The sequence below is a fragment of the Fopius arisanus genome, unplaced genomic scaffold (assembly GCF_000806365.1).
Source record: "Fopius arisanus strain USDA-PBARC FA_bdor unplaced genomic scaffold, ASM80636v1 scaffold00024, whole genome shotgun sequence".
NCBI classification, from domain to species: domain Eukaryota; kingdom Metazoa; phylum Arthropoda; class Insecta; order Hymenoptera; family Braconidae; genus Fopius; species Fopius arisanus.
The window spans coordinates 1,306,531-1,331,696 of NW_011887763.1; the positions used below are offsets into that span (position 1 = coordinate 1,306,531).

At 36.9% G+C, this 25,166-nt stretch overlaps 5 protein-coding genes and 1 long non-coding RNA gene across 9 annotated transcripts; 3 read left to right on the forward strand and 3 right to left on the reverse strand.

Annotated features, from left to right (window-relative positions):
- The first annotated feature begins 571 nt into the window (after positions 1-571).
- Positions 572-5,666, forward strand: LOC105264702 (uncharacterized). The gene is made up of 3 exons (XR_892012.1): positions 572-1,443; positions 2,567-3,517; positions 3,624-5,666. It is a non-coding gene; the product is annotated as an uncharacterized lncRNA (long non-coding RNA).
- A 107-nt stretch (positions 5,667-5,773) lies between these two features.
- On the forward strand, positions 5,774-10,274 carry LOC105264705 (uncharacterized). Of its 2 annotated transcripts, XM_011301767.1 has the most exons (3): positions 5,774-6,042; positions 6,175-6,330; positions 10,145-10,227. In XM_011301767.1, exons 1-3 carry the CDS (start codon positions 5,800-5,802, stop codon positions 10,163-10,165), a joined length of 420 nt encoding a protein of 139 aa, XP_011300069.1. In that variant the 5' UTR covers positions 5,774-5,799; the 3' UTR covers positions 10,166-10,227. The 2 variants fall into 2 exon arrangements, 1 of the variants encoding a protein (XP_011300069.1); XR_892013.1 differs by lacking the exons at positions 5,774-6,042; positions 6,175-6,330 and adding an exon at positions 9,838-10,052 and having other exon boundaries at positions 10,145-10,274.
- A 144-nt stretch (positions 10,275-10,418) lies between these two features.
- Seipin (lipid droplet biogenesis associated protein seipin) lies at positions 10,419-13,416 on the reverse strand. Its single transcript, XM_011301766.1, has 5 exons — positions 12,998-13,416; positions 12,727-12,872; positions 12,287-12,489; positions 10,962-11,244; positions 10,419-10,820 (listed from the first exon to the last, which is right to left on the reverse strand). Exons 1-5 carry the CDS (start codon positions 13,219-13,221, stop codon positions 10,690-10,692), a joined length of 987 nt encoding a protein of 328 aa, XP_011300068.1. The 5' UTR covers positions 13,222-13,416; the 3' UTR covers positions 10,419-10,689.
- A 125-nt stretch (positions 13,417-13,541) lies between these two features.
- Positions 13,542-15,658, reverse strand: Rbbp5 (retinoblastoma binding protein 5). The gene is made up of 5 exons (XM_011301768.1): positions 15,521-15,658; positions 15,433-15,458; positions 14,947-15,348; positions 13,810-14,674; positions 13,542-13,639 (listed from the first exon to the last, which is right to left on the reverse strand). Exons 1-5 carry the CDS (start codon positions 15,537-15,539, stop codon positions 13,554-13,556), a joined length of 1,398 nt encoding a protein of 465 aa, XP_011300070.1. The 5' UTR covers positions 15,540-15,658; the 3' UTR covers positions 13,542-13,553.
- Positions 15,659-15,752: 94 nt separating this feature from the next.
- On the forward strand, positions 15,753-18,509 carry eIF2D (eukaryotic translation initiation factor 2D). The gene is made up of 4 exons (XM_011301789.1): positions 15,753-15,927; positions 16,278-16,665; positions 16,801-17,103; positions 17,300-18,509. Exons 1-4 carry the CDS (start codon positions 15,872-15,874, stop codon positions 18,263-18,265), a joined length of 1,713 nt encoding a protein of 570 aa, XP_011300091.1. The 5' UTR covers positions 15,753-15,871; the 3' UTR covers positions 18,266-18,509.
- Positions 18,506-23,823, reverse strand: LOC105264712 (sorting nexin-8). 3 transcript variants are annotated; one of them, XM_011301787.1, is made up of 9 exons: positions 23,506-23,823; positions 22,878-23,005; positions 21,294-21,426; positions 21,018-21,211; positions 20,820-20,937; positions 20,267-20,723; positions 19,634-19,850; positions 19,264-19,452; positions 18,506-19,182 (listed from the first exon to the last, which is right to left on the reverse strand). In XM_011301787.1, exons 1-9 carry the CDS (start codon positions 23,528-23,530, stop codon positions 19,075-19,077), a joined length of 1,569 nt encoding a protein of 522 aa, XP_011300089.1. In that variant the 5' UTR covers positions 23,531-23,823; the 3' UTR covers positions 18,506-19,074. The 3 variants fall into 3 exon arrangements, with proteins under 3 accessions (XP_011300089.1, XP_011300088.1, XP_011300090.1); XM_011301786.1 differs by having other exon boundaries at positions 20,267-20,726; positions 23,506-23,822; XM_011301788.1 differs by lacking the exons at positions 22,878-23,005; positions 23,506-23,823 and adding an exon at positions 21,679-21,784 and having other exon boundaries at positions 20,267-20,726.
- Between the last annotated feature and the right edge of the window lie 1,343 nt (positions 23,824-25,166).

Below are 25,166 nucleotides of genomic sequence, written 5' to 3' on the forward strand. Positions count from 1 at the left end.
GAGTGAAGCGATTGAGGGGAGTTAGGGGAATGTGTAGACGAGAGGAGAAAGGATGTAGAGAAAGGACAGAGAAAGGACAGAGAGAGGACTGACAGAGGACATAGAGAGGATAGAGAAATGACAGCGAGAGCACTGAAAAAGGACAGAGAGAGGACAGAGAGAGGATAGAAAGAGGACAAGAGGTAGGACGGTTGCAGGAAGAAAAGGTTAGTAGAGAGATGGTTCAGGCTCAATGAAAGAGTGAGATAGATATTGTCGTTTTAATGTTCGTAGTGGTGTGGTAGGAGCACCAGCTTCAGCATCACCCACCAACATACCAACACTAGTGCGAGCACCAGACAAGCATCACCGACAGAAGCAGAGCTGCATACAGTCAACACCACCAACGTCGTCAACTCTTCGTTCCAAGGGGTGACAACGCAGGCGCATCGGCCTCTCTGCCCACCCTCTTCTCGGTTTTTCCTCTCCCACCGCTCGTTTCCTCGGCTTTTTTTTTCTGCGTTATTTATTTATGTACGCTTTTTTTTACAACGAGTGTACGCGAGAGGGCGCAGAAATTGAGAGGGCAGGGAGGCTGAGATGAGGTAAAATAAAATAGCAGAAATACATGGGATCCCTCGTGAAGGCCGCCAACGAGTGGAGAGACCTCTTACCTGCTCCAACGACTATTTACAGGCTAATGCTCAATCTCCTCTTTCACTGCCGCAAGGTATCCCGAGTATTACTGCAATAGCGCTAGGGCGCTTTGATGATCTTTCTACCGTATTTTAGGTGTCGATGCTACGACGTCAATGAACGCATATTTTTTTTACTGATGGCACGATTTTTGCGTTTTTCTACGTGTAGTTTATTCTGCTTTGATGTTGCTCCGTATATTTTTCAATTGACGGAGACTGCTGGCAAATATTGAGGCAGGTCTTGACTTTAGGAATGTTGACCATTCCATCTCGGTAAAAATATTTGATTAAATTATTTACCGGGTAATCTATACATTACAAATCGATAAATAGAATGAGAATGAGATGAATTTAACATGAAACCGAAACCGCCATGGCGGCAGTGCCAACATTTCTCGAAATAAAGTGAGGGAAAGGGGCGCGTTTTAAGTGCTCGAAAATATCTTCAACAAGACCCACGGAAATTAGAGAGTTAAAGCAGATTTTTTAATGAACGTATGTCAAAAATATCGTTTAATTAACAATCAATTGGTGACTTTCAGCCGAAAAAGTAGATTTCTCTAAGCGGATGGAGTAACGACCTGAGGTCGGTAGCCGGCAACCCTGATCAATTCCTTCATTCGGCAACTAATAAAAAGTTAAATAGAGATCTGATAGAAGTTTCTTCTAAATTAACTCGACGTCTGTTCAAATCTGACGGATCAATGCCTTAAGAATACTCGTGTCTTCTTCATGAAAAATGAAGACTTCAGTTAAAACGAATTTGGTGAGTTGCTACTTTTATTTCTATATTTCTCCCATATCCCAATACAAGTTGTGACAAAAAATGAATTTATCAAACTCATGAAATTTTTATTATAAATCTCTTCCCCGTTTCTCTCTCTCTCTCTCTCTCCTGTACCCTTTCTACAATTCTCATGAAAAGCATCATTCCTAAAATTAGAGAACGGAAATATACTTGGAAATCCCTTTACAACGAACCACCCTACTATCAAATGAGAATAGAACAAGCATAGCTTGTCGTTTCGTCGCGACTCCAAACGAGAGACTAATCTCAAAAATAGCTGAGAAAAAGCAAAGCCTTCTCGCCGTGCCAGCAGACGAGTCTCAATTTTTTCCCTTTTCTCCCCAGAAAAATAAAATAACGTAAAACGAAATAAAAAGAAAAGTGTAAAAAATATTTACGGAGTGCATTTTCGTGTGTCTCAGTCTGAGTCGCCGTATATAGCTTCAACGATAGTTAAAACGAACTTCAGAGACTAGTGCACTCTCTTACTTAGTCAGATAATGGGGAAATTATTTCAACGAGTTTTGATAATCATATTCCCATTGATCACGTGCATTGATGCTAATAGCCAACAGAATGTGTATCGCCGTCTTTCCATGATGAATGATATATTATCATTTTTAAAAAATCAAGTATAATGTTTTTTTGAAGCCTTCGAGTCGATTCGAGTCCGACATGAGTCGATTGGCTAATTAATTATGTTATTTTCATGTGTAAGAATTTCTATACATGATTTACATACATTCTCGACATATGGATATTCAAATATAATGAAAATTCTCACTTCAATTCAGAAATCATTTCCAAATTATTTAATAACGGCTAAGCAATTTTTAAGAATATCTATGAGATAAACGAACGGAATAGGAATAATGAAAAATGTTACGTTGAGATCTCTGATGAGAATGGTTTGTTTATATATTTAATCTAAGAAAATACAGTATTATCTGACCTGCACTGCACGTGCGGCGCGCGCAAATAGTTGTAATTTATTTAAAAATTCAGGAAATTAAATAAAAGTCTCGGTATTATCGGTAAAATTGTACATGACTATGATGCATAGATGCGCATGAGAGTTAACCCCGAAGTTTTGCGGTTCTAGGGGGGCGTCAGGATGGTGAACGCGGTGATGAAGACACTGGTGCCACGTACACTCGGTATAGGGGCTTATGGAGAAGGAGGATAACTGAAACTCGGGTGGGCCGCTTCCGCTCGCCGGATTTACTTGCCTTTCGTTCTGTACTTCCTACGCGATGAAACTTTGACAAACATTTCCGGACCTCAGCTGCTCCTAACTTCTAAAGCATGGAGGCAACGCCAAAAAAAAAAACATAAGTCGACAATTTCTTTTAATAATCGTCTCCTTTTATCTCATCGAGATGTGAAATCCGAATTTTATTTCGTTCAGAATTCTCGTTTCATTGAGTTCTCTATACAATTTCTTATTTTATCCCTCCTATTCCGATGGAATCGGTAAATATTTTTATTATTAACTTTTTATTAACTGAATAATTATTTGTTTCCAATTGAGAAGACATTGTACTCTCGCAGAAAACTGAGGTCTTAATAAGATTTGAATTATAAAGAACTATTTAGTGATTCTGCGTTAAGAAGGATTACTAATCCTTGAAGGATTAATAAATAATTAATAACATATAATAGTTAATAAAAGGATTATCGTTCTCAGCGTAATTCAGGTTTTACAACAAAATTCGACGGACCTGATTGGAAATCGCTTGATATTCACCTGGAGCGTGATCATAGCTTAATCCAGTCGATCTACATACGTGACATTACCGATAACAATAAACTCACAACCTTGGTGATAAGAAAAAACGAGGAAATGTTAGCGAGAAGAGCGAACAGCCTGACTGAAGCCAGAAACAGGCGGTTACCGATAAATTAAATAACGCCCCTCAGAGATTGTATTTAATGGATTAGCGGCACAATGTCATTTAATTCAACAGACAGAACTTATGACATTATTACAATCGAAATGAAATAATTCTGCATCAAAATGGCGAAGCGGAAATAATTTTACATATTAAATAAGGTACACGTTAAATAATATATTAATTAGATAATTTAAAAATCGTAGCAGATATATTTTTTCCAAAAAATATTTCATTTTATATATTTTTTTTTACCTAAAATTATAGATGACCGTCAAAGCGATGATCAGAAATCATTGAAGGCACTGGTTGTACGTAAAAAGTACCCTGGACCATATCCGCAGTGGCAATTTACATTCTTCTCCATCCAGTTCTCGTGATTTTTATTTTCTGTTTGCTTACCCCGCGAACCGAGGAGGGTGTTGATCGCTATCAATTGTACCGACAACATTCACTAACACACCCCGATGGTATAATGTATGCGTCCGCATCAGTTTAATACACGGATCATTGCGTTACATGTACGTAGTCATCAGCGAAGATAGAGCTAGAAGTAGGAAGACCGTAAAGTCCTCTGTAAAGTGCAATAGGAAGGCGAAAAGAGATGGAGGATGAAGTGTACACTGCACCTGCTTGCCTCGAGGCAACTCTTGCATTCAGCTTATTCTTGTTACGTACCTTCTCCTAGTTCATCCAATACGTGTATTAAGAAGACGAACTGATCTGGTTCTGAGGAATATCCTGGCAAGCTAAGTCGTCACATCCTGGATAAATCCCAGCGAGAATTTTTCGACTTGAGGAAGGTGTAACGGTTGATACATGTGAATTGCTTATATTTTGGATTATTATGATCAGGCTAGTCCAGAGTAATAGGAACGAGATGAAGAATCTATTTATTGACTATCCATATTTACAAGTGATAGTTTAACCGGAGTGTTCAAAATAAAACGATCGAACGTGAATTCATGGATTAATTCTCTGACGGACATTATTAAAAGTTAAAGACAAGTTAAAAATTGTTTAGCTTCACTCAATCAATTGCCGAAAATGTTATTATTTTTGTCATTCCTAGATCATTATTATTTGAAAAAAAATAATAAAGACTTGGCCTTGACAAAAAATGGAAATAATCAGAAATGTGACTGATGATTATCACTGATCGGGGGAACAGAGCGTAAAAATTGATAAGATGTTCAGTTATTCGTTTTACCGTCATACATATCGCTAGCGATTTATAGTTTGAAACATATATAAAAAAGAGCTGACAGAACCCAATTCATTTTTTATGATTTGTTATAGGAGGGCAAATAAAAAATAAATGAAAAAATAGGATTTCCCGTAATGTCCGATATTTTTCGATTGATTTGTTTGGAAAATGTAACGGAAGTAAAAATAATTGTCGGAGATAAAAACTGAGGCTCTAATTATGAAATCCTCACTTCAATCTGGAGGAAAGCATTACGCGTCAAGCCTAACGATTCATCACTGACGAACCGTTTGCTTGAGAACACGGTAAGAGAATAAAAACAGTTCTATCAAAAGTTTCGACGAGTCTTGAGAGAAACTCAAGGAATTGAGCGTGAGAGAGTCAGAGTTCGATAAAAAAAAGAACTGAGATAATAAAGAAAGGAGCTAGAGTGAAGGAAACGCAGAGGATAAACGAGGAAAGCGAAATGAAACAAATATAAAGCTGGTTAGAGGTTCGAAAGAATAAAGGGGAAAAAAAATAAAATAAAGAAGTAGGATGGAAAGATACAATCAGGTATCAAAGTTGAACGTGTGCACAGGGCATAAGATACACTCGTTGGAGAGATACGTCATTGTGAAGAGATCTTCCCACCGTACAGGTTTTCAGTTTGCTGGATGAGCATTGGGCTTCTTCGATATTTTCTGCAATTGCAATTCACTGAAGAAAGAGTGGAGCTAATGGTGATGATGAATGAAAGTGGGGATTTCAGTACTAAAAACGCAGATATATAAATATTTTGAAAATAAGAAACTCAAGACTAGAAAATGGAAATTCCATCCGATTTTATATTATTTTCATTACCTATTTCAATTAATCTATTATTTTTTAAAATAATTATTAATGTGAAATTCGATATCCAGAGTGCTTCAGCCCTTGGAGGTTTTGTTTTTCATCGAAACTAATTGCATTATCTCATTGATTAAAACAGTAATAAAGTTGTTACCGGATGATTAACAACGAATAATTAACAAATAAATAACAATGAATATAATTGTTAGAATACTGTTAAGACTGGTCCGCATAATTTGACCTTCTCATCGTCTCCAATTTCGCACATTAAAAAAATCCTAAAAGTGAATGATTATTATAAAAATGACGTATTAAAAATAAAAAAATAACAACAATCACAAAGAGTATGTCAAAAAAATATGAATATGTGTTTCAGCGTTTGACCATTTTCTGGTGATTTTAAAAATGCGAAAGTACTTTACATGTGCAGGGATGGTGGAATGGGTGGGTAGAAAGTTTAACCATCACATCTCACATGGACTTGGCAATACACTTGGCCATCTCTTATCTCTTTGCACCCGCGGCTTTATAGCACGAAGGCAGAAGTTGTCTCAGTGTGGGCTCCATACAGCAGAGAATCGACCAGTAACAACAACATCCGCAAAAAAAGAATATTGCTGCTGGTCGCTCGGCCGTCATGTTTCACAGGTACATACAATAACACGAGGTACATTCTGTGCCGTCATAGCCGGTTCTTTTCCCTTCCCTCTACGTCCTCTCCTTTCGTACTCTCTTTTACTCGTTTTCTACCTGTGAATAATGCCTCAACCGGTTCAACAGGTAAATGGACAGGATCGCGTGTTGTTCGCGTGGCCGAGCCCGACCGAATATCCACGGATATTTCCGAGCTGCATCATTGCACAAATAGCGTCATTAGATGCGGCAATCGCACTGCATCCAGAAAGGAAGAGGCGAAGAGGAACAAAGGGAAGAAAGGTGAGGCTGCACTGAAATTAGAGGTTCATCAATATAAAAAAATAATTAAATGAGAAAAATCTGTGAACGGGTGAAATTGATGTCCGAAGAAAGTCTTCGTTATCTGGACCAGTGAAATCGTCTTTTACCGGGAAAATGTTAGGGAAAATAAAAAAAGATCAATTTAATATTGACGTAACTGTCGGAAAAAATCGAGAAAACGAATCTTTATAATGATGTGGTCATAAGAAAGTCTTAATTTGAGAAAAATGAGGGTTACAATGAGAGGAATGCTGGAGAACGAAGCAAAGTTTCAACTTCCAATCGCGTGGACGAGCTGGGTTGGTCTTGGCTCGACGTTTCCAAGGACCATTAAACTCTGAGAACAAAGCGAAAAAATGGAAGGGCTGGGGGGAAAAAATCTCCCGACATCCGGCAACGCGACAAGTTTTCTATAGATGGAACACATTCACTTGACGATTGACAGTTATTTTTCTCTCTAATATCGACGCTAAAGACGATTGACGTTTTTCAAATTCACTTCCAATGTATCCTGTCAATTATCATTTGCATGTAGACGAATGTATTATAATAGTAAATTCGGACTAATCTAGATCAGCGGATACAGAATTGGGTGAAAGCATTTGTAGGGATTATACTCATCAAATTATTTTGCCAATCGCCACCAAAACGAATATAAAAATGGGAATTCAGATTTTCCTCTTTCCAAGAGATTCGGTTTGATCAGACAATCTCGTTCAACTTCAATGGATAAATCATTTTCTGAAAACTAATAATCACGAGAATATGATACAAGAAATCAAATCGAATGCGCAACGGTTGAGAGCCAATGGCAACAACCGGATTTTACTAAGTAAGGAAGTCAACGCTCGTTGGACTTGTAAAACTAGTCCTCTCCCGTTTGACTACTGGTAACCCTCATCATCAAAGCCCCCACATTCTATATCTTATGCACAGCATAATCCACTGGATCCCTCAAAACTCAAATGGATCGATTACAACCGATTGCATTCAATAGCAACAACTCCCCTAAAGCCATCCGAAATTATTTCGTCTTGGTGTAACCTAAAAATTGTGTGAGTATGAAACAATTCCACCAATAATTCAACAAAAACTATCGATAATAATTTATTCAAGAAATCTAAACCCCAATTTCTCATGCCTGATTTGCAGAGAGTAACGCAGAAAAGTGGTATATAAGATACGTCGATCTCCATCATGCCAACACAAGGCAGGTGGCTGATCAGCTGTATATAGAAAATATAGTGAGTTTATTTCGACGATTAGTTCTGGACCGAAAGAACGCCTCCAGGTACCGCGATAGTAATGAGATAAAAGGAGAAACGGCGAGGTTGAACAGGACGGAAAGGTGGTACCGTGGAAGATAACTCGAAGAGAGAGTGAGATAGATTCTCTTCTGCATGGTAAGGATAGTCAGCAGCCTCTCCTCCCTGATGAGCCCCCAGTAAAATACGTATACATGCAGAAATCTCATCTAACAACACAGCCACGCGCAATCCATGCACTTGTTCTCCAAGAAAGGTGGACGTCCGCGACCTTGATGCGCGTGGTTCTCGCGTGCCCGAGTCAAACCGAGTTATCACGAGAATAACCGAGTTCATCCTCCCCACCAACTATTCTGACACAGCACTCTGCTGAACTGGAAAAGGCTCTCCAGCCTCGGGAGTTTTCAAGCATCATCAGCCACCTGCCCCCTTCACTAAACCTCATCTCTTATCCTACTCTCCAGTTTTTGTTTTTGCTCTCATTTCTTGTTTCTATCTTGCTCATCTTTTACAGCCTCTTCATAACTTCTCTGTAGCTATACCTACTGAATCTAACCGAGTTTGCTCGTCAATCTGCCTGAAGCTTCACCGAAGCAGGATCAACTACAGAATTGCTGGACCAGTACTTCGAGTACCATCTGTAAGAGTTTAAATGGTTCAGAAATTTATGAAATAATTTTTTTTTTTCACTGCACCAAATACCAGAATTCCTAATAAAGATAAAACGGCGCTTATTATAATTAACGAGTTTCTCAGTGAAGGTACTCAGGGAACACTCATGCCCGGAGACGTCCTCACCGTTGGAGGACAACTTTTATATAATCGAATAATTTACGGAAAATAAGAGCTCGACCTTTAATATGAAAATATGGTAAAGCTGAATCAGGATTGTTAAATGAAGCTAAATATTTTGTATTTTGAATTTGCTTTGGAAGACACTAGGTTCGGTTTTTCGCTCTTACATTTTGAATGATATCGAAGCCTGATCTAAAGTTAAATCGTTAAAAATAAATAAATGATCGAGTCGTACATTAAAAATCGTGATGTTACTTCCCCTCCATGACGGGTCATATATCTGTAGGACCGATTCCCCGGACATTATATCCTTCCTATTCTCTATCCTAAAAAGGAAAAACATCGAGACTATCGATACCTCGAAACTCTGTCAACGCTTATTCCTCATTGGTTCAGTCATCTGAGGCGGCTAATTTGAATTTGGAACTCATTTAAATTAACAATTTTTAATCACGATTTTTATAATTACAGCGCGCTGTAGCGCGCGTTCATTCTCGTCCTATCCTAAAAAGGACAAACATCGAGACTATCGATATCTCGAAACTCTGTCAACGCTTATTCCTCATTGGTTCAGTCATCTGAGGCGGCTAATTTGAATTTGAACTCATTTAAATTAACAATTTCTAATCACGATTTTAATCATTACAGCGCGCAGTAGCGCGTGTTCGTTCTCGTGAAGTAAATAACGCGTTGACGTTTAGTGAATGAAAGATTAGACATGAAATAAATTCTTTAGTTTTCAATTTCGTATCTCTTCGAGTTCGAACTGAATGCTAAATAAAATTGCGCATTATCTCGAATGACGATAGACAAAGAAAAACTAGGAATATCGCACAAAAAATTGTTCCAAGAACGAGAAGAGATCTGGAAGAAATAGAAGTGAGCATTTGCGCTTTGACTATCGTTGAGAGGAAAAATGAAAATATAAGATGTACTGGGGTGAGTTCTCTCCGTAAAATGTCGGAGCGCTATCCAGCATATTGGATACTTCACTTCTGACTTCTATAAATATCGTCCCTCATTATTTCGCTGCGTACGCCGCTGGCACCTGTCGTGCGGCTTCAGGTAGAGGTCGGTCGAGGTATACGAACCGGTGAGGGTATCTGGTGAACGGCGAAATGGAGAGAGAACGGAGGCTTGGACATACCACACACAACTGCATTAAATCTTATACTCTCAAGCACAGCTCGAAGCTGTGAGATATTTCGCAACTACTAGCGCGACTGAGAGAGATCATTTTACTCGGATAAAAAGAGGGTAGGGATCGGATGCAGGTTGTCGATGCCCTCCACACTTGAAGGGATATAGTGGGGATAACTGAGGAGAACTCTCCCATAGGTGGGAGGTTGCTTTCCTAACCGGTCCAGGAATCCGGGGCCACCTTCACCAGTGGCTATCAACTTGTAAAATTTCAACTCAATTCAATTAAAAATCGTACTTTCTATTGTTCAAAACACTGCCATTCATGCAAGACAAAAATGAGGCGAATCTCTTCGACAATACTGGATATGTAATTGTAATAATTACTATTATATTCGCCGTCATGATTTTATCGGTCAGTTTTCAACTAATAGCCAGCATGACACGGGCAAAGATAATGCTAATGCCCATGCATCATCCGACGGTTTAGAAAAAAAACCGGTGAGATGCATTGTAATAGAAATATCAATTTACAACCAGTTTATATCGGACCGCTTCACGCTAAACCAATTCTTCGGTTTCTGTCTGTACAGTTGAGAGACGCCGTTGCATGATAAGGATAAATCACGTGGACTTGTGCACCGAGTTCTTTCAAGTTTTATGGAAAAATTATGTCCGCACAATGCGCATGAACATTCGGAGAGGCTCAACCGAAGTAGCGCCCTTTGTTCCTCCGTTAATTACAATTGTAGGTAAACGAGCACTTACTGTTTTTAATGACTATTTGTTGAAAACTTTTTATACAAGTAGAATTTTACTACTATGAATTACTTGGGTAGGTAAAACGCAGAAACAATACATCATTAACCCAATTTACTGATTGTTATTCATGTCGATTCTGCTCTTCAATCACTCTTTGGAAATTTCAAAGTTATCACTTGTAATGATAATCAATGGCACTCGGAACTTCAAGTTGGTGAAGTTGTGAGGGTGTCATATATTTGAATAAAAGTCTGAATAATCCTCTTGAACGTAGAGAAAATTGCGAAACAATTAATCTATCAAAATTGCAAATAATATATTACTTTACAAAATTAATGACCTATTGAAGTGAAGGAATGTCAGTAAAATATATTCGTTATTCCAAATCAGTTGCGTCTATGTCATTTCGATGTTGTAACATCGGGGCTAATTCTAGAGACCCTCGGTGTGATTCCCCGATTTCTTCTAGCATCGATGCATCTTCAATCGACGAACTTTCTGATGATTCTGAAAAAAAATGCTTCTATGGAATACGACCCAGGAACTATTCTGCATGATTATAAATTCAGATCTCCATGTGCTCAGAGTATAGATCACATTTTCAGGTACAGCAAAGATTTAAAAAATGATTTAAACAATCAAGTGTACCATCAGCATTATTTTTCCGGGGAATCTCGTCAATATCTCTTCTCTCGTATCTGAACTGTTCATTTGGCGCATCGTCCTCATAAGCGAAACGTAGATACGATAGTATGCACACAAGTGCTATGAAAAATAAATTTGTACTGATTCCTATAATGGCTGATAGGATAGGCCAATGAAACATCAAGTAACGTAGACCAGATAAGTGGGCATTGATTACAATTGAAGCTGAGTAAAATTCAATCTGCAGCGATTGAATTTGAACGAAAACAGAAGTCACGGGGTGGCTCTAGAATAAAAAATTTATTTAATTAATTAAGAATGTATCCTGCTAGGGAAGAGTTTCTGATCAGGAATATCATTTCATAATTTCACCATTTCATCATTTAACCAAATTTCAGAAACTTCGTAATTCACCCTAAATCATTGATTCACTCTCTGCCAGAATTTTTGGCAAATCCCGTACATTAAACATGTAAAGGATCGATTATCGTGGGTCGGCATTTTCTCGACTTCCCTCGGCAATTCGATCTGTCCGAGCGTGTGCACTGAGAAAAAAAATTCTTCAGCCAATATTTACTAACCACAAGAGAATATATTCGGCGTTAGTGAATCTCACGAGAATGAGTGCATAATGATTATCGGATTTACTGATGGGTCTTAAATATTCTTGGCAAGCGAAAATATTTTTCTCAGTGTGAGGGACTGAAGCCCGAGTGCTTAGGGGTAGGAGGTCAAAGTACTGGCAACATCATTGGGTAATACATGGACTAATTTCCAGTTACTCTATGAGACTTGCTGGCATTACCAGAGGCTTCGTAATACGTATGAGCATTCCATGTTAGATGGGGTGGGTAATAAATCGGCTGGTGGTCTGAAAGGGTTGTTCCGACCCACCAGTGGCGACGTTTGAATTCGGCACTCTCCAGGAGAAGCTAATGTCGTGGATATCCACGTTACGAGTAGTGGCAGCACATCACGGCTCACGGCTCACGGCTCACGGCTCACGACTCACGACCCAGTCGTAAGTGGGGATGAGAGCCATACGAACCGGCAATTCCCACTCACCGAGGAAGAGCCACTTCGGCTGGCTCCCAGTACGCACCAATGACTGATATCTCTCGAGCCTCTGGTCAGACCCCCAATACCAATCAATGAATCATCTAATCCCCTATTTATAAATAATGCTTATCTTCTTTTATCAGCAATCTATTTCGTTCTTCATGGGGTGAATTTACGCTCCCCATCATAGTATTCCTTATCAGAAACTCTCTCTTTCATCTTAGTATATTGTTATTCAGGAATCCATTCATTTTTTTCAATCTCGTTACCTGATCCTCTTCAAAATTTCCAAATAACTCTAGAACAATATTTTGCTTCTCTTCGCGGTTACCGAATATCAACATTGGTGAAAATGTGAATGTCGTTAATGCATGAAGCAATGTACTGCGATAATGCAGCATCGTTGGCCTGCAGGATCTGTCAACTGCCCAACCATCGCGTGCCAATAATTTTGCACACACCATAAACATACCTGAGGAAAAATTGAAGAATTGTATTATTGTCTTCGAGGAGAGTCTATAGGAGTAGACCGTCCCCATTGACATCTGTTAAATACAATAGGACCATGAGGATGGATCAGATTCCATTATAAAATTCAAAAAATTGTTGAAGCTGATGAGTTTATGAGGTTTTTGAAGAATTAATTCGGATCCATCACCATCTTCATGTATAATACGGGTAAAAAATAAAAAATTGTAGATTTTTTTACCGAGCTCTTTATTAGCTGGAGACTCAGGTAACTCAAGATGTAAATTGACTTTATACGGTTGACCAATCATCAGCAGTTGTTGTTTTTTGGTCAATTGTACCTTTGCTGATGGATAACTACATATTCCTTTGCTTCTTTCACATGATCTAAACATCAAAGTAGATAGAATTTACGATGCTCTTCAATCAAGGCACAGAAAATGAGATTAATGAATCGTTGTAGGAAAATAATTTCATTTTTATTAATTCTGAGTAGTATATAAATTGCTTACTCGAATTCTAAATGTACTGGTCGCATATGTAGCATACTTGGCATGTATGCATAGTAGAAAGCTGTATACAAGAATATCGATATCCAGACTACAACGACTGAAGTAATAAATATAACACCACCGCGAAAAAGTGCAATTTGAGTAAGTTGCACACTTTCTGACGTTTGTTTTTGAAAGTTGAACCATTTGTCACTCAAATGTCGGATTAACCGTGAAAATATCATGATATCCACTAATTTACAAGTCTCACTTATTTCGTAGCATTGAATCACGAGACTGAATGATAAACATTTAATCCCGAAATTTCACCTATTTTTATGAAATCTAAAATTGATAAAACTGCAAATATATCGTAATAATTTTCTTATCCTTTTTAGCAGTGATTAGTAACTCTTCTTACGAAAATACGCCAAATCAGAACTATAACCTTTGAACGTCGAATTTAATTCAGTAATCAGTCATGAGAGGCAGCACTGTGCCGTCATACATTCAATATCCAGAATCCAGAATATAGAATGTGTATACCTTAATCATCAAATTGTATTTTTTTGAATATTCATTTTCCCTTTCGGTGTTCGAGTCGGGGTCGTCCTTTTTTAGCTGCTGGCTTGTCCTTCCCTTTGTTCAATAGAGGATGAGTTTCTAGTGATGAAAAAAAATATATTACTGTTCTCTCCTAAAGTGAGATGATAAATTGGAAATAAATTCAAAGAATATTTCCATATACTTCAAAGAATAAGATGTTTAGAAGTATGTGAAGATATTTTGTGTATGAAGAAATGGTTTCATTCATTCAGTCATTTTTAACTAACCATCGACTGGTGCTCCTGATAGATGAATATCATGGGAGCGATGTTTCTTCGATGGTGGCTCATGAGCTTGTGGCTGATTCTCTTCAGTTTCCTCGACGTCAGGGGCTATAGGTAGAAATTGGAGAGATCCAATGTCTTCAGTCTCTTCATCAGAGCTGCAAAAAGCAGCTACCCTATCAATAGCAGCAACGTCCACTTCAATTTCTTCATCATGAGCCTCTTCTCCCTGGACAACTGATTTGTCCTCGTCACTCAAATCGAATTCACTCTCACGCTCCTCATACTCAACATTTTCATCCAGTTCTTTGAAATCAGGTGCAAATGCTGACCAATTCTCGACTTGATTTTGCGCCCAAATCGAAACAACTCCTGATGATATTGATGCTATTATCGGCCTAACTGGATGCCAAACCACATCGCACAGTAATTCTCCCTTAGTACCGTGTAAAATTTTCACTAAATTTCCAATACTTTTTTCCCAAACGTAGAGTGCGTGTTGTCTAGCGGAGCCAGCACAAACGTATTCTCCATCACCGGAGAAACAACATTTCTTCCACATTGTTTTGTTCACTAAATCCTGCAGTTTTTGGATTGGCTCGGGCTCGCCATCTTTTCCACATGCTAATATCTCTGTGCTATCGTATACACGTATGACACGATCAGATGTATTGACTAAAAAACACGATCCACGTCTTGCAAATTCGATACTTTTCACTGCTGTATTGCTGACTGTACCCTGAGATATTTTGTAGGACGCTTTGATGGCTAATGTCTCAGAATCAAGGACAATTATTCTACCTCGAGCATTGCCAGTATAGATATAAGCACCACGACGATCAAAAGATGCTACAATGTTTAAATCACTCTAAAACAGATATCCAAATCATGTAGGCATTAATCATTAAAAATTGAATAATCATATGTGATTATTAAAAATCATTGAATAATTGAAAAAAATTGAATAATCGGGAAAACAAGCTGCAGAAAGAATTTTAAACATAACAATAATAATAATTATTCCTTTGTTGTTAAGGGTTGTAAATATTCATTTCATGATTGAAGATGACGTGATCGATTACTCGTCAAATTACCAGGTTGTGCACATTTTTGAAACCAAAATTCTCAGTGAATACTCACATCTTCATCTAAAGGTATAACTCGGTGGGTTCCCTCTGTGTCCACTAAAACAGCAGCGTGTCTCATTGGACAGACTAAAAATTTATTCGAATTTCTCGGGTGAAACTGGACTTTCAATATTGGCGATGGAAACCGATATTTTTGGTCACATTCACCGGATAACACATTCCAAATGCAGACATTGTTGTCAGTGGATGCACTAAGCAATTTGTGGCCATTTCTCGACCAGCTCAGTGAACACACCGGATGGACATGAGCACCTATTATTTTAGCTATTCCTCGAGTAAGGAAATCCCAAATAACAATTCTGCCATCGTTGCATCCCACTGCTAACAGGGTACCTCTTTTATTGAATGTGCATGTCACTGCTAGTGATATACAGTCCAATGTTCCATCGAATTCCTTAATTAAACATAATAAAATTAATTAAAAATGTAGTAACACTCTATTGCTGTGAAAGAAAGGTTATGAAAATATTTATCTTACCTCTGGATAATTCTGCCCGAACGATTCTGAAATAACAAAAACGAATAATTCTATGATTTAACAGTAGAAAAAAATTTACAATACATACCAAGAAGTTCTAAATTCATTTTTTTTATTTGAAAACTTCTCTTTCGATTATTATAGGCGAGATTACCAGCGCCTGTACAAAACCTTCAACATGTGAAAAAAATTGGAAAAAAATTCACTCTCAATTATTTCGGATATTTTCGTTGGCTTTCGGAGATATTCGTTCTTTCGATAACGAGTTCGACTTGCAACCAAACGATTCGACCTCGATTCTCGTTCGATTTCGAGTCGCGTGTTATTCGAGAATGTGGATATCTCTTCGTTTATAGATTGAGAAGTAATTCCTTTTTACAATAACAATATAAATCATTATTCAATCTTCATCTTATGAGCTGTGCATTACATCTCAACCATGTTTTTAAAACCTTTCAAAGTGAAATCTAATAATCAGTTGAAAGGCACCGAAAGGTTTGTGCAAAAATCATGTAAAAATATTGTTAATAATTTATTATAAGCTTGCTTCTGTTGGGTTAATGTCAAAGAGAATATATCTGATCGGGGTACAGTTTTTCATCACTAGCAATATTTTCAAGACTTCTTGGGACCAAGTTATATCTGTACAAAAATTAACCCTGAATTTGTGTATTGCCTCCAAAAATTGTGAAAATAAAAATATTCTCGTTATGCCAAAAAATGCCGCAATTGTCTAATTTATGAATTTACTCTCCTTTACTCAATCGATATTAATAATCTATATTAATCTATAATTAATAATACCTCAACCTAGATTGTTATTTTCATTATGATTTCTTTTTCAGAAAAAAATTATATGAGGCTGTAACTCGCAGATTCCCCAAGTTATCCGATGTTGACATTCAGGATTTGCTTCCTAAGAAGGAATTGATCACGGTTATGAAGATTGTGACACATAATGAAGAAATTTGTAAATTGTACTGCGTAGCCAAAGTCCCGATTTTTTTCGAATTGGATCAGCCAGATTTTCCCATATTTCCAACAATTTTCACCCTTTGGCGATTTCCCGATTTATTGTATGCATTCACAACCCATCGTGCAGTCGTATCTAAACTGGCAAGTGGTGCCAGTTTGATGCTGCCTGGAGTAATTTTGGATGGACCACCGACGATGTCGTCTTATGGGCGATTGAAAAAACACACACCGGTCTCTGTTAACACAGAAGACAACAAGGTAATATATTTGCGTGTTTCACCGATGATCTATAGTCATCTGATGAGTAGAAATCAGTGAGATGACACATTGAAACGAAAAATATTGAGAATTTTTTTGTGGGCATCCCTCTTCTTCAAGTTTCAATTTTTTCAGGCTCCAGTGGCAGTTGGTATCACCTTCCATTCATCGGAGGATATGTATATGTGTGCAGGTCGTGGAAAATGCGTTGATATTTTACACGTAACTGGTGATGCTTTGTGTTCGTTGGGAAAGCCTCCGTGTAGACCAGAACTAGGACCGATTTCTTATGACCTGACGTGCAGAACGTCTGAAGACAATGAAAAGCCACCAGAACGAGTAGTTGATGAGATGTCAGATTCTCCCGAGAATATTGAGTTTACACAACCACTAGCAACTATGGAATTTGAGAAGAACACTGCAATTATAGATACCGAGGTTTGTTCATATTTTCCACCGCCATTGCGACGTATTATTATCATCATTTTTTAATTTACCCTGATTATTTTCTAAGTGGCATTTTTTTTTCATTACTCTTAACATATAATCTGAAATTTTTTTCTATTAGATATCTATCGCAAATTGTTTCTGTGTTGTGGCTTCAATATTTCTATCACTTTATTTATAATTTTAGGAGGAGGACAGAACAATTCCTGCAGAACCAGTAGAACTTCCAGTCGACCCAGTGGAAGAAATGGACAGACTCCTGGAGTTCTCTTTTCTAAGAGCTTGCAAAAAAATTAAGAAAACCGAACTCCCCATTCTCAGTTCAAATTTCTTCAAAAATTATCTAATTCCTGCTTGTCCCTCCAGTCAACCTTTGGACTTAAAAAAAACCAATTACAAGAAATTATCAGTCTTCCTAGCAAAAATGAAAACAAAAAAGATCATCGATACGACAATAATTAAAGGTGTTGAAAGTATAATATATATCGACTATGACAATTCGCTATTAAAGGACGTAGACGTGTGCGAAGAATCCAAAGAGCTACCAGAAAGTTCGTCAAATACACCAGTTATTACGGAATGTTATAAAATTACAGCAGATGTTACGCCAATTCTATCCAAGTTTGGATACGAAAAGGGCGAGATCATGAAAAGACCAGAAATTCGAAAATGTTTCATCGATTATTTACAGAAAGAGAATCTCCGGGATGGGAAAAACTTTACATTAAATCCTCAGCTGGCTAACATATTCAAAACGAAAGAGAGTATTGTGACGCTAACAGTGGAGGATGGAATCAACAAATTTATTGGACGCATGACGCATACGTATGAGATTTCGATAGCTGGTACAAATTTCCTACGCGTTGGAAAATTAGAACCCATCGATATCACCGTGGCAACTCGATGTAATAATAAAAAAGTCACTCTGGTTAACAATTTGGAACAATTTGGAATAAAATTGGATGAATTCAGTAAAGAGTGCCAGGGAATTGGCGCCAGTGCCACAATTACCGATGTTCCTGGAAAAAAAACACCGAGTGTTCTTATTCAGGGCAATCAAGTGATTTATGTGTATAAATTACTGACGGAAAGTTACAAGATTCATAAGAATTATATACGAGGCTTGGAATTTGCACCGAAAAAACGCAAATAAGTTATTTTTTGTGATAATAAACTGCTGTTTAATCAACAATAATTTACCCTATCATTTTTGCTCGATTCGACCTGGTTGATCGAATTGGACAAATTAGACAAAATTATTTTTGAAGTTTATGGTAGCCTGTTGCCTTTAATCGCCACTCAGCTCATCGTTAATAGCGATGTATGAAATTTGGACGAGGGGATGAGGAAATAATATTCCCAATACTAATAATACAATATAATTAATATGTTATTAATTTTTTCTGATTTATTCGTTTAAACGCCATAAAATGCATCACCAACTCCCAATTTTTATAAAAATCTACATATCAACAGTTTTTTTTTATATACAAATTCTTAATTATGTACAAGTGCTATGATATTCCTGTGCAATAGTTCCCCATAAACTATATATTAAGTACAATAGAAAGTTCATTTTAAAAAACGATGGATACGGATTATCACACCTTGAGATTCCGCTAATTTCCGATTTTCAACGATTGACAACAAAATTCAACAATACAGTGCATCACGATATAAAATTATTATGCGTCATTCCATAAAAAACTAGTATTGTACAGAAAATTGTCACTATCTCATTAACTCGCCTGTGATATTGATAACGCACGAGTGGTACATGTGAATTATACGTAAATCTCGTGAGTTTACGATTGCACAACGCCTGATCCTCCGCTTATCGCTCTCACTGCAACATTATGGCAGCATTATTATGTTCTCCAATTGAGTATTTTGCTCCTTGAAATTAATTCAATCTTGTAGTATTCGGAAGACTGCAATGTTGTTTTCGAAAGTAGTAATATGTCACAAAAGTCCCGTTTCGTTATCAGAAATACCATTGGTGTTCATGGATGATTTTTCTGGGAGGCACTTCATTATCGTCGGCTCTATAAGCTTCCACACCTCGCCCAGCTGAAAAAATGGGTATCTTGGTCGTACTCGTGGGAGAGATTGATTCAGTTATGAGTTATTAAAATTATTCATGTGTTTTACCTCCGTGTGGCCCCTGATTTGAACTTTTACAAGGCTTTGGAGGACCCCTGCTAATATTTCCAAATATGCATGGATAAGTTGTGTCTCCATGTGAAGACAGTGGAGTGAGAAGGAATTCCTTAATTCAACATTTGCTATGACTGACTCCTGAGCTACCATTTTATTTTCAAGACACTCTACGGTATCTGCCTGAGAAAAGGAAGAATAATAAATATAGAATCATTAGCTGTGGAGAATGACAATTTTTTTATATGGGATTTAATGTTCTTTTTCATTTTTCAAAAATTCTTCAAAATTTTCTTGAAAATTAGGAAGGGGGACAATCGGATAATTATAATGTTTTCTTTTAGAATCAATTGAGAAACCTTACGTCAGTGCCTCGAATCACCCCTTGCATCTGTCTCTTCTTCAGGGCGAGCATGGATGAAAGTGCTCGCTGATGATCAGCACTGACTCCTTTTTCATGTCTTTCGCAAAGTGTTCTGTGTGCCACCAACACATCCAACAGCAGATTCAATCTTTCGCAGATCATAGTCTCCTCCCTCACTGCCTGCTGAAGTGCTCGTGTCGATAATAAATTGAATTCCCTGGAATTCACGACAAAAATTTCTCAAAATAAGTTAGTATCCAGACCACGAAATGGACTTTCGTGGAAAAACGGGGAAAAATATTTCTCCTCGTTAATCAATCCACGAGCGGGACAAAAATGACTATTTAACATAATCTATCTAGAATCAATGAAAGCTCAATCGTCAAAACACGGCACCACTCCTACTTGGAGGTCAAATTGATGTGCGAGTTCGACCTGATCAATCGATTAATAATATAACTATAAATTTTCGATTTCATTAATTTTTTTTTAGTAATGAAAAATCCGTTCGTTATCATTTTTCTCACAATCTTTTTCTCAATGTGTTGATAATTAAGAATTTTTGATTTAATTAAAAATCGGTGCTGAGGTTTTAAATAATTTAATGATAAATTGAATATTGTTGTAATATACTTTGCCATAACGTGAAAGCCCTTCTTTATGTCCTGCCATACTGTCGAGCCACCACTGGCCCAACTACTGTTACCGTGCGGCTCCGACGCTAAATTACTCAATTGTGTTCCCAATTCTGCCATGTCAACCGCACATGAGTGAGATCTTATTGCCAAGCAGTCCGCAATGTTCTTCAGCCTCGATATCCCGCAAAGTATAACTCGTATCTGTTCGCGACTGTTGGCAAATTCAGTGAGGGTCTCAGGAGGGACCAATTCCTTAGCTCTCGATGATAATTCTGATGTTGCAAATTCATCTGGAACTCGTCTGAAGACCTCGCGAATTTTATGCTGAGTTTCCTCACCAGTGTATGTAAAGAAAAATTGAACTATCGGATCTTTCCGGACTATGGGATGACGAGCGATTAAAACGAGGAACCGAAGGAGAGAACGCCTTCTTTCCTCGAGAAACTGAGAATCTGCTGCAGAGAAAAACCAATAAAAATTCAATCTCTGAAATTAGTATATATCTCAGTAGTTGAGACGTGGAGATAAGACCATTCATTTTCATTTACCTCCGACAATTTTTTTAGGTGGCAATTTTGGTATCAGCCTGTAAGGAAATCTCGCTAACAGCAGTTCATGTAGAGACACAAAATCGCTATAACGCCTATGAACAATGGAATTGAAAGCCTGAAAAATTCACATCCTTGAACATTCGCAATAAGTCATGAAGATTTTCTCATTTGTAATTTCATGAAAAAGTGGGTTACTTTGCTAGTGACTTGATATTCCACGTGCTTCAAAAATATACCCTTTCTCTCTGGCACAATATTCACTTCGATGCTGTCCAATTTACATATATCCGTGTATGCTAGATTCAATTTAGCAGGATTGGTCCCACGATAGAGTCTTTGAGCGAGCAGTACAACCTCGGATAAATCACCGAGGGAAGGTACTGGAAGTTCTGCAGATTAAATTGAGTGAAGTCAATCGGGTTAATGGTTTCTAGGGGGAAAATTATATCAATTAGGTGGAGAATTTTTTACCTTGGGTTTCAACATTTTCGAGGAGCTTGTCACTGGGCTGTTTGCCCTGTTGAGCAAATGCTACTAGAGCCAGGCCTTTGTATAATCCACTTCTACTCAAATATCCAGTTTTACTGTCTACCAACTCCCATATCTAAAAAATCAGAAATGAAGTGATAATTTAATTAATTAATTCATCCATATCCCATTGCATGTAACACGACTAAAAAATATCAAACGAATTTCATTCCTTTTTTCTTTAAACAATTCGCCTCTATCTTAATTAATCGAAATATAATTACTCATTTATATGAATTCTTGGAGAGAGACGATTGAGCAAAATCTCGATGAGAAAGGTAAATATTATTGAAAGTTCTTCTTAATAATTTTCTATTTTCCACTTTACCATTATTTTGTGAATTGTTCATTTAATTCTATCGTGACACTCTGCGCAAATCTCTAATTAACACGTGTTCTCTTTGAAACGGGTTAAAATATCTCGAGGTCAATTTCAAATTTTTCATTTTAAACACTGAACATGAAAATTGCCTACATACGCTCGGAGGAATCCCCGGAGTGTCCAGTCTGTATATATATGGAAATTGTCGCGATTACTGTGCGAATCATGTAGTTTAAATCACCTCAAGTACGCCTATCACATGTCACCGTTATTGTGCGTCACGCTAAAAATTTTTAACAATTTTCCCATCGTCATTTTAATTACACTTATTATGTACGCTTCAGTTTTTTTAAAGCTACTCGATAAACTGTACATCTCAATAATCTTTGAGAACGATTAATTCACAGCCCGAAATTTAATTGAAATGTAACAACTGGCGCATGATTATTCCGCAAAGTCGAGGGGGAAAATTAGTCAAAACTATTGAGTCCATATATTTATTACAGTAGCTAATGTCAAGCTCGATAACGTATATGATAGTACTGGGTACGTCCCCCAGACGAGATAAGAAAGGCAAAAACATAAACGGATATCGAAATGACTGATTGCTAATCTGTTTTCCTGCGCGCAATTGCAGAATAGAGAAAAATAAAGAACTAGATGAAATTAATTTTTAGAAATGATGAATGCATCTCGACCGAATAATACATAAATCAATTTTATGGCTTGTACGAATTAGAACAATATAAGAAATATATATAGAGAAGAACTATAATTTCTTTTTGTCAATGTACAGTTATTGATACACTTCCATCTTTAGCATCGAATTTCTTTCGATTTTTTTTTGTACAGGACTAATTAGAAAGATCAGATTCTTTCAGAATTTTCATAAGCATAAATTTTTCATCCTATTTAAGATTTTTTACTCAGACTCGAGTAAATGCACACGCGAGAGCCTAAAAATCTTATGCAGAGAAATTTATTCTGAAGCAGTTGAAAATGGAATTATGTAAATGAAAATAAAAATGTATTACTGCCGAAATACATACATAAATTTAATTCGAATAAATAGTGAAAGAATATTCTTTTATAAATATTGAAATGCGTCTATTTAAAACGAAGAGAAATATTTAAATACTTAAAAAAAAACTAATTCAAATGTCAATCCGAAATTGGAAACTATGCACAAAAATATTTCAACTCACCTGGCTTAAAATTGGGCTGCTAAGTTGTGACTTTATGAGCAGCGATTTAAAAACTTCTCGTTCAATATTACCACTAGTTGGAGAGCATATCTTCCCATGGAGTTCGCGATAGAAAGGTGGTATTGCGCCTGGATATAAAAAATACACGATTACTCGAATGCCAGTGTTAGTGACTTACAGGATAACAGGATATATCAAGTGAAACTAACAAATAAGAAATGCCAGATTAAAAATTCCCGCGTTGATCTACCGTTTATCAAATAATAATAAAAATTTCGGGAAGACTCCCCTGAGTCTCCCTCAACACGGGAAATAAAAATTGATATTGTAATTGCATTCAAGAAAAATATCCCAATATTTTCTAATTTATCCGATAACAGAGTTACACAGAAATTTTACAAAGAAACGCAAATCATCATAAATAATCAATTGCGATAGTAAAAATATAACAATATGGCAATCCTATTCTAAACAACAATTCCATTATCTATAATAATATAATTCCAATTATATAATAAAGAATATGCAATTGTTGTGAAAAATTCTTAACAATTCGTTTGCAGATGGAAGAAATTTAAATGAAATGTGAAATGGTGTGAAGTAAAATCATAATGTCACAACTATTTACCTGAAGAAAGATCTGTTGACGCCATATTGAATCACTATGTAAATGCACAACTGGTTGTTGCCCTTCACCAATGAAATATCTATCACCTCGATAAAGGAAAAATAATGCTGACATCAGGCGATTGATGGAGCAAGTGTTAACGATTCGTTGATATAGCTTTTAACAGTCTCCAAAGTGATTTGCAATGACAACGCGTGACGTTTCACATTGTTTAGACAGCAGGTGATGTGCTACGAATATTTGTGAATATTGAGGCCGTGTTTAATTTTTCATGATACGTCGTACGCCATTGCCGTGTGGCGTGTAACTGCGTGGATGTAACTGGGACCTGGCTGAGAAAACCGTCACGGCTGTGTGGTACCAGTTAACTATCAAGCCAATATAATTCTACCCACTCCAAACCAGTTCTCGCTCATCCGGATCCATTGACTGTCTCTTCACCTTCCTCTTCTTTTCACTTATTTCTACTTCTTTCTACTTCTTTCTACTTCTTTCTACTTCTTTCCACTCTTTCCGCTCTTTCCACTCTTTCCACTCTTTCCTTGACCTTTCCCTGTCTCTTACAATGAAGAAGGCATTCCCATTTCCATTCTCACCATCACAAAAATTAATCTTATACTTCATAATGTGTTTATGTTGTTATTTGAGAGAACATTTCACAATCTCGAATTCTGAAAAGTGCGTGAATAAATATTGGCTTTTGGATGACGCGTTTGTTTCAGCACCTTGCAGACGTTTTGCAGTCTGCGTCTTCAGGGCTGGGGGTTTCGATTCGAGGGATGCAGGAAGGGGATGATTGAAGAGAAAGTAAGCTCGTTTCGTCAAAAGAAATTTTTATTTATCGAATTGTTTTACATTACAAAATTAACAGCCGGTCTTACTCAGTTCTGATGTCTTATTCATTCCCTATTCTTTTTTTTTCTCGTTATTATTGCTTTTTTTTAATACATTTTTTCTGCCTTTTTTTTTCATTTTGAGTGAGTTGAATAGAATGCATGTATTATTTTTTGTAACTTTTTTTTTTTAATATCTTGAAATGGATGTTGATGTTGCGCCGCACCTGGAAAATACTGAGCGACATGGGCATAACATAGGTAAAAGAAAAAAAAAACATGCTCAAGTGGCGAGAAAATATCTGGACATGTCAGTGGGACGTCAAAACAATTATTACAACGAAACTAAAAAATTCAGCTGCTCTTTTACCAAGGTTTTTGTCTGACCGATTTTATTTGTTGTAAATATTGATGCGCATGTTAGTGGAAATGTGTTGCTGAAAAAATGTTATTTACTTCTGTTTTCGTTGGATTTTTTTTTTCTTTGATTATATAAAAGAACCTAAACATAAGTACATGACATAGGCTTAAACATTTATCGTGTAGTTCAATTAATTTCTAGGTTTCGATTAGACTTTCATTATTTTCATTTACAATTAAGATGATTCAACAGAATCATTGGCTGAGAATCATAGAATTTTGGCTTTTTTCCATCAAAAAAACAGAATCCTCCACTTGAATAACATTTATGATTAAAGATAAATTTATTAACAATATACATGTTGAACGTGTATTTTCGCTTCAAGTGCTATTGAAGCCACAACAAAATTATCTTGATAGTATTGATTGCAGATCCTTAAGAGCAGCAAATTAATTGAACCACAGAAA

What these genes read in the sequence shown, in the direction of transcription:
- Rbbp5 (XM_011301768.1), bottom strand. An exon ending in TTATACCTTTAGATGAAGAT is followed by an intron (nt 14,675 to 14,946) that starts GTGAGTATTCAC and finishes TATCTGTTTTAG; the next exon opens with AGTGATTTAAACATTGTAGC. An exon ending in ATCAGGAGCACCAGTCGATG is followed by an intron (nt 13,640 to 13,809) that starts GTTAGTTAAAAA and finishes TTTCATCACTAG; the next exon opens with AAACTCATCCTCTATTGAAC.
- eIF2D (XM_011301789.1), top strand. Translation starts at nt 15,872, where the DNA reads ATGTTTTTAAAACCTTTCAAAGTGAAATCTAATAATCAGTTGAAAGGC. An exon ending in CAGTTGAAAGGCACCGAAAG is followed by an intron (nt 15,928 to 16,277) that starts GTTTGTGCAAAA and finishes TTTCTTTTTCAG; the next exon opens with AAAAAAATTATATGAGGCTG. An exon ending in TTAACACAGAAGACAACAAG is followed by an intron (nt 16,666 to 16,800) that starts GTAATATATTTG and finishes CAATTTTTTCAG; the next exon opens with GCTCCAGTGGCAGTTGGTAT.
- LOC105264712 (XM_011301786.1), bottom strand. Translation starts at nt 23,530, where the DNA reads ATGGCGTCAACAGATCTTTCTTCAG. An exon ending in GCAGCCCAATTTTAAGCCAG is followed by an intron (nt 21,427 to 22,877) that starts GTGAGTTGAAAT and finishes CTGATTTTTTAG; the next exon opens with ATATGGGAGTTGGTAGACAG. An exon ending in GGCTTTCACGTTATGGCAAA is followed by an intron (nt 19,851 to 20,266) that starts GTATATTACAAC and finishes CGTGAATTCCAG; the next exon opens with GGAATTCAATTTATTATCGA.
- Seipin (XM_011301766.1), bottom strand. Translation starts at nt 13,221, where the DNA reads ATGATATTTTCACGGTTAATCCGACATTTGAGTGACAAATGGTTCAAC. An exon ending in CCAGTACATTTAGAATTCGA is followed by an intron (nt 12,873 to 12,997) that starts GTAAGCAATTTA and finishes TTTGATGTTTAG; the next exon opens with ATCATGTGAAAGAAGCAAAG. An exon ending in GAAATTTTGAAGAGGATCAG is followed by an intron (nt 11,245 to 12,286) that starts GTAACGAGATTG and finishes TTTTTATTCTAG; the next exon opens with AGCCACCCCGTGACTTCTGT.
- LOC105264705 (XM_011301767.1), top strand. Translation starts at nt 5,800, where the DNA reads ATGCGAAAGTACTTTACATGTGCAGGGATGGTGGAATGGGTGGGTAGA. An exon ending in TCGGCCGTCATGTTTCACAG is followed by an intron (nt 6,043 to 6,174) that starts GTACATACAATA and finishes CCGGTTCAACAG; the next exon opens with GTAAATGGACAGGATCGCGT. An exon ending in GAGGAACAAAGGGAAGAAAG is followed by an intron (nt 6,331 to 10,144) that starts GTGAGGCTGCAC and finishes CTGTCTGTACAG; the next exon opens with TTGAGAGACGCCGTTGCATG.